The following is a 5603-nucleotide window of genomic DNA, read 5'->3' on the forward strand; positions in this document are numbered from 1 at the left end:
GAATATGTCAGTCATGCCCCTAGGATGTCACTTTGCACTAGTACCGTTTTATTTGCGTTCTTAGGACGGAAGTGAGTAACGTGCGCTTTTATTTTGCTTCTGACAGGTTGTTTGCTAATCCGCCTTGTTCCGTTTTGTTTTTAATAGTCTTATCATTTGTTTTGGGGTATATGTTTCCCAATACAATTGAGATGGAATTATTTCTTTATTGTTATTACTACTTAAGACTGAAATGAATATGTCAGTCATGCCCCTAGGATGTCACTTTGCACTAGTACCGTTTTATTTGCGTTCTTAGGACGGAAGTGAGTAACGTGCGCTTTTATTTTGCTTCTGACAGGTTGTTTGCTAATCCGCCTTGTTCCGTTTTGTTTTTAATAGTCTTATCATTTGTTTTGGGGTATATGTTTCCCAATACAATTATATACCACCATTTTCTATGCGAGTTGTCTTACTGAAGGCGCATTTACCATCGATGGAAAACTAGCAGGCGATGCTAGCAAGCTAAAGCTAGCTGTATTTCTGTGACACAAAGGTGACAAAATAACAACTGCTATTGTCTAAGTAATTCAGATTAATTAAATAACCCTCGTCAACTCTTTATTGCTTAAATCGTTTCTTTTGTAACACTAAATACATTTTCTTTCCAGAAAGAAATGTCGACAACCATCTCCAGAGCAGGGTTGGCTAACGTTACTCCTGCCATATAGTCATATATTTAAAGTGCATATTTGATTTTCCACAATCTCTGTGCTGCAGGATGAGGATGTTCTCAGTTTCACACAAGACGGCCCTTGTGGTCGATCACTGCCCGTACATGGCAGAGTCCTGCCGGCAGCTGATTGAATGTGACATGCTGACCAAAAGCCGCTCGCAGGGTGTGATTCCTCTGGCTCCAGTGTCCAAATGTCTCTGGACGTGTGCGATTGAGTGCTCCATGGAGTACTGCCGGATCGTGTACGACGTTTACCCCACCAAGAAACTGGTGAGTGTATAGAAACTGGAGCTGTTTATAGCTGTAGTCACTATTAACTAGTATCGACACCGATTTCACGAATCGATTTGATTTGGATTCGATTCAGAACTGATTGAACTGACATTTGGATATATAGGTGTGTCTACTTTACTAAAGTAAAACATGTCCATTTTTTTCTGAAGGAAAACAATATCAACTAGTGCTGTAAACTACGTGTAAAACTGGTACATTACTATAATATCAAAGGTTAAAAATTAACAAGTGTCACACACAACACATAATATAAAGAGACATGAATTCAAACATGATATTTAAGATCACTAACAGGTTAAGTATTAATATGGAGTATAGTGTATATATTTAGCACAATGCTCCTCTCTAGAGTTCTATAATGTATACATACAAATATAATGTTTTATTGACATCTTTCCACGGTTGAAACACTGCTAGATTACATGAGACATGATACATTTCAGTAAATTGTTTCTTTCAGCAAACCTTCTGACATTCATTCATTTTTGTTTCTTGCTGTAACTAGTAGTAAGAAGGTGAGTATGATCTGTTTATGTGCGCTCCGTGCTGCCTGAATGCTTGAACAGAATTTAAAAGCTGAGACTTTGTTTCATATCAAAGTAACAAAACTTATTGTGATTATTGTATAGGAGGCGTGCTATAAATAATGTTTAGTGAAATTTAGTTTGGCACCGTTTTATTTTCATCAAGATAAATCAGCATAGACTAAAAGATTGATCTTGGGTTTTAAGAATCAATATGGTTAACCCAGCCCTACTTTGAACTGTTTGAAAAAGGCTATAAAGAATTGTGTGAAAATTCTTCAAAAATGTTCCTTTTTTTAATGCTCCTTGGGGAAAAAAACAGCATATGAAATTTAAGAATGAAATGTGGGTAAGTAAATAATGAGAGAGATCAATTTTGGGGGGGGTAAGCTATTCCTTTAATGTCTCTCAGGTGAACTACATTGTGAGCGATTCTGAGGTTCACATCTTGAACAGCTGGAAGCAAGAGGACCAGAACACACAGCAGGTAAAAACGCACATCTGTCACTCTGCACATCCATATGGAGCACCCTTCTTGTACCAGAGTAATCTGAGCATTGTGTTGAGCTAGTGTTAAAGTTTTCCTCGATTGCTAACACACAATTCATGAAACAATTAACCGTTTTCTCGCAACTACACACCCACTTGTACAAACATCAGACTTCCTGGTCAAAATCAGATATTTTAGTCAAAAACAATGTTCTCTATCATCAGAATCCAATCTTTGGCCTCAGATGACACACACATGCCTATCAAAAACACTACTTTCCTGCCTAGAGAACACTAGTGAAATCAATTAAAAAACCTGCTTTTGGGAATAAGGAATAATTTTGCAAGTCAGTGTCTAATTACAGTATGCAACATAAATAGAGGGGTGCAGATACATGTGCTACATGTGCTGAGGCTGTACAACATGTGCTACAGTATTTACTGTACATATAATAGTGAAAGTTCTCTCATCTAAAGTACTGCTACTGTGTGTACTGTAATTATATTGTATGTGTACGTATAGAAACCCTGTAGATGAGCCTGTAGGCTCATCTGTAGGCCAGCAAGGTCAAATATAGTGCTTTGTATTTCATCAGGAACAAATTACCTTTGACCCCATCCCTTCATTTTTCTTTTCATCTCCTCTTCCTCTTTGACTCCCACCAGTAGGATTAATTTACCAAAGCACATAATCACCTGTGCTCCTGTTTATATCATCCAGAGATTCTGACTGGTGTGTCATCAGTTTTGTTACTTAGATAAATGTGTGTTGTTTGAGTTCGTTTTGTGATGCTTGAGGTAATTATATTGTGTACTTGTGTCTTCTGAGCATGGTCAAATCTGTGCAAAATGAGGGTGTTTTTGTGTCGAGTTTTACAGAAAAGATTTCGCAAATTTGAACGTGTGTGAAAAGAGGTGAAATGTGTTAAAAGTTTTGAAATGTGTATTTGTTTCGAGAACTGAATGAATGGTTTGTGAAATTGGGTCAAATGAATCATTTATAGTGTGTTAGCAATCAAGAAAAACTGTAAGTGTATGTCTGTGGTGTTTGTTAGCTGATGACTGCTTTGGCAGCTGTTGGGCCTCCAAACCCTCGTCAGGATCCTGAATGCTGCAGTGTCCTGCACGGGCTGGTGGCGGCTGTGGAATCACTGTGTAAGATCACAGAATATCAGCATGAGTCTCGTACCACTCTGATGGACACAGCTGACAGAGTAGCCAACAGGGGGCGCATTATTTGTCTCACCAATGCCAAAAGGTGAGAACTAAAATATTTGTATTCATATATTAAGCGTTAAAAATATTAAGCAGCATTTAATGCAATTTTTTCAGCATTGTTAATAATAAGAAATGCATTCAGAGCACCAAATCAGCATATTAAAATGATTTCTGAAGCATCATGCGAGACTGAAGACTGGAGTAATGATGCTGAAAATTCGTTTTGTGATGCTTGAGGTAATTATATTGTGTACTTGTGTCTTCTGAGCATGGTCAAATCTGTGCAAAATGAGGGTGTTTTTGTGTCGAGTTTTACAGAAAAGATTTCGCAAATTGGAACGTGTGTGAAAAGAGGTGAAATGTGTTAAAAGTTTTGAAATATGTGTATTTGTTTCGAGAACTGAATGAATGGTTTGTGAAATTGGGTCAAATGAATCATTTATAGTGTGTTAGCAATCAAGAAAAACTGTAAGTGTATGTCTGTGGTGTTTGTTAGCTGATGACTGCTTTGGCAGCTGTTGGGCCTCCAAACCCTCGTCAGGATCCTGAATGCTGCAGTGTCCTGCACGGGCTGGTGGCGGCTGTGGAATCACTGTGTAAGATCACAGAATATCAGCATGAGTCTCGTACCACTCTGATGGACACAGCTGACAGAGTAGCCAACAGGGGGCGCATTATTTGTCTCACCAATGCCAAAAGGTGAGAACTAAATATTTGTATTCATATATTAAGCGTTAAAAATATTAAGCAGCATTTAATGCAATTTTTTCAGCATTGATAATAATAAGAAATGCATTCAGAGCACCAAATCAGCATATTAAAATGATTTCTGAAGCATCATGCGAGACTGAAGACTGGAGTAATGATGCTGAAAATTCAGCTTTGCCATCACAGAAAACAGTTGCTTTAAATTGCAATTATATTTCACAGTATCACTGTTTTTACTGTAGTTTTCATTACATTAATGCAGCCTTGGTGAGCAAACATAATTAAAACACATTTTAATAACGTATTGTTTTTTCCCCCTAGTGTACTACAAATGTCTTTTCTATTTTGTCTTCTTTTAGTGATACTCATGTCAGAATGCTGGAGGAATGTGTGTTGGAAACCATTCAGGAGCAAAACAAACGGGCAGCAGGATCTGACAGGTCAGTTCTGATATCTCTGGAGTCAGTTTTATTGTCAACATGCTCATATTCTTACTGTAATGTGTTTTTACTGTGCAGACTAATGCCAATTCAGCAGTGTGAGCTTGTGCTGGTCCACATCTATCCTCAAGGTGAAGAAACTCTGGTCTCGGATCGGCAAAAGAAAGCGGTAGGAACTTTCTCTTCATTAGTACCATAAATGAAAAAAGAATTTCATTGGGATTTCCATAAGAAAAAAAACTTCTATATAGTTATTTATAGAGAAAAAATATATAATTATAATTGTATTGTCTGTTGTGTGTGTGCAGCTCTCGTCAGTGTTGAGCAGTGAGGTTCACAGTGTGCGAGCTGGACGGTATCTAGCCTGTAAACTGAATGTGCTGGTTCAGCAGCACTTTGATTTGGCCTCCACCACCATCACAAACATCCCCATGAAGGTCAGGCTTACTGTCACTTCCTCTCTGCCTGTCTCTCTCTTCTCTTCATCACTTTTTTGCACTGTATCGGTTGCTTACAGAGCTGCTGTTTTCATGGTTTATTGTTTGTTTTGCTAGCCTACATTAAATATCTGTGAGCAGGTCAGTACTTTACAAGAGCTACTATTACTTCTCCAGTTCAAAACCCCGCCCTCTCATCCAGCTCTTGCTAATCTCTGATCATTAATGGGAGCTTTAAAGAGCTTTTATTTAATTAAGCTGTACTACTTTTAAAAGCTTTTTCCAAAGCACACCTTAATACGTTTGTGAGACTGTATCTTTTATTAGACTGTTGTAATGTTTACAGTCCAATATAATAAATTATGGAAAGTAGTTTTTTTATTTAAATATATATTATTAGTTAATTCACTTAAAGGGATAGTTCACCCAAAAATGAAAATTTGATGTTTATCTGCTTACCCCCAGGGCATCCAAGATGTAGGTGACTTTGTTTCTTCAGTAGAACACAAACAAAGTCTGTCAGTCTTGTAATGGAGGTGAATGGGAATCACGTCTTTAAGAGTAAAAAAAACCATACACAAACAAAACCAAATTAAACCCTGCAGCTCGTGATGATAAATTGATGTGTAAAGACACAAAACAATTTTACCTCCGATTCACGCAATGTCCGAACTGTCCTGAGCGCGTTCTCAACAGCAGGCGCGTGAGGTGTCGTCGTCTTCTTGCTTTACGGCGGATCGCAGACTTATAAGTGCTTTACCGCCACCTATCTCTCAAG

The 5603-nt window shown here is 37.9% G+C and overlaps 1 protein-coding gene across 4 annotated transcripts in view; it reads left to right on the top strand.

Annotated features, from left to right (window-relative positions):
• The first annotated feature begins 278 nt into the window (after nucleotides 1-278).
• The window catches only part of LOC107589038 (protein asunder homolog), an 11176-nt gene continuing 5851 nt past the window's right edge, over nucleotides 279-5603 (top strand). Inside the window, exons 1-9 of one of the 4 annotated variants that reach the window (XM_016277334.1) lie at nucleotides 279-535; nucleotides 651-682; nucleotides 760-985; nucleotides 1946-2020; nucleotides 3078-3280; nucleotides 4308-4388; nucleotides 4467-4557; nucleotides 4697-4825; nucleotides 4943-4966. In XM_016277334.1, coding sequence (XP_016132820.1) covers nucleotides 657-682; nucleotides 760-985; nucleotides 1946-2020; nucleotides 3078-3280; nucleotides 4308-4388; nucleotides 4467-4557; nucleotides 4697-4825; nucleotides 4943-4966 — 855 coding nt within the window. In that variant the 5' untranslated portion in view covers nucleotides 279-535; nucleotides 651-656. Of the gene's footprint in view, nucleotides 536-650; nucleotides 683-759; nucleotides 986-1945; nucleotides 2021-3077; nucleotides 3281-3480; nucleotides 3940-4307; nucleotides 4389-4466; nucleotides 4558-4696; nucleotides 4826-4942; nucleotides 4967-5603 lie in introns of those variants that run through there. The other 3 variants (XM_016277335.1, XM_016277336.1, XM_016277338.1) reach the window with 3 other exon arrangements.

This window comes from Sinocyclocheilus grahami, unplaced genomic scaffold (assembly GCF_001515645.1).
Source record: "Sinocyclocheilus grahami isolate Dianchi unplaced genomic scaffold, SAMN03320097.WGS_v1.1 scaffold111.1, whole genome shotgun sequence".
NCBI classification, from domain to species: domain Eukaryota; kingdom Metazoa; phylum Chordata; class Actinopteri; order Cypriniformes; family Cyprinidae; genus Sinocyclocheilus; species Sinocyclocheilus grahami.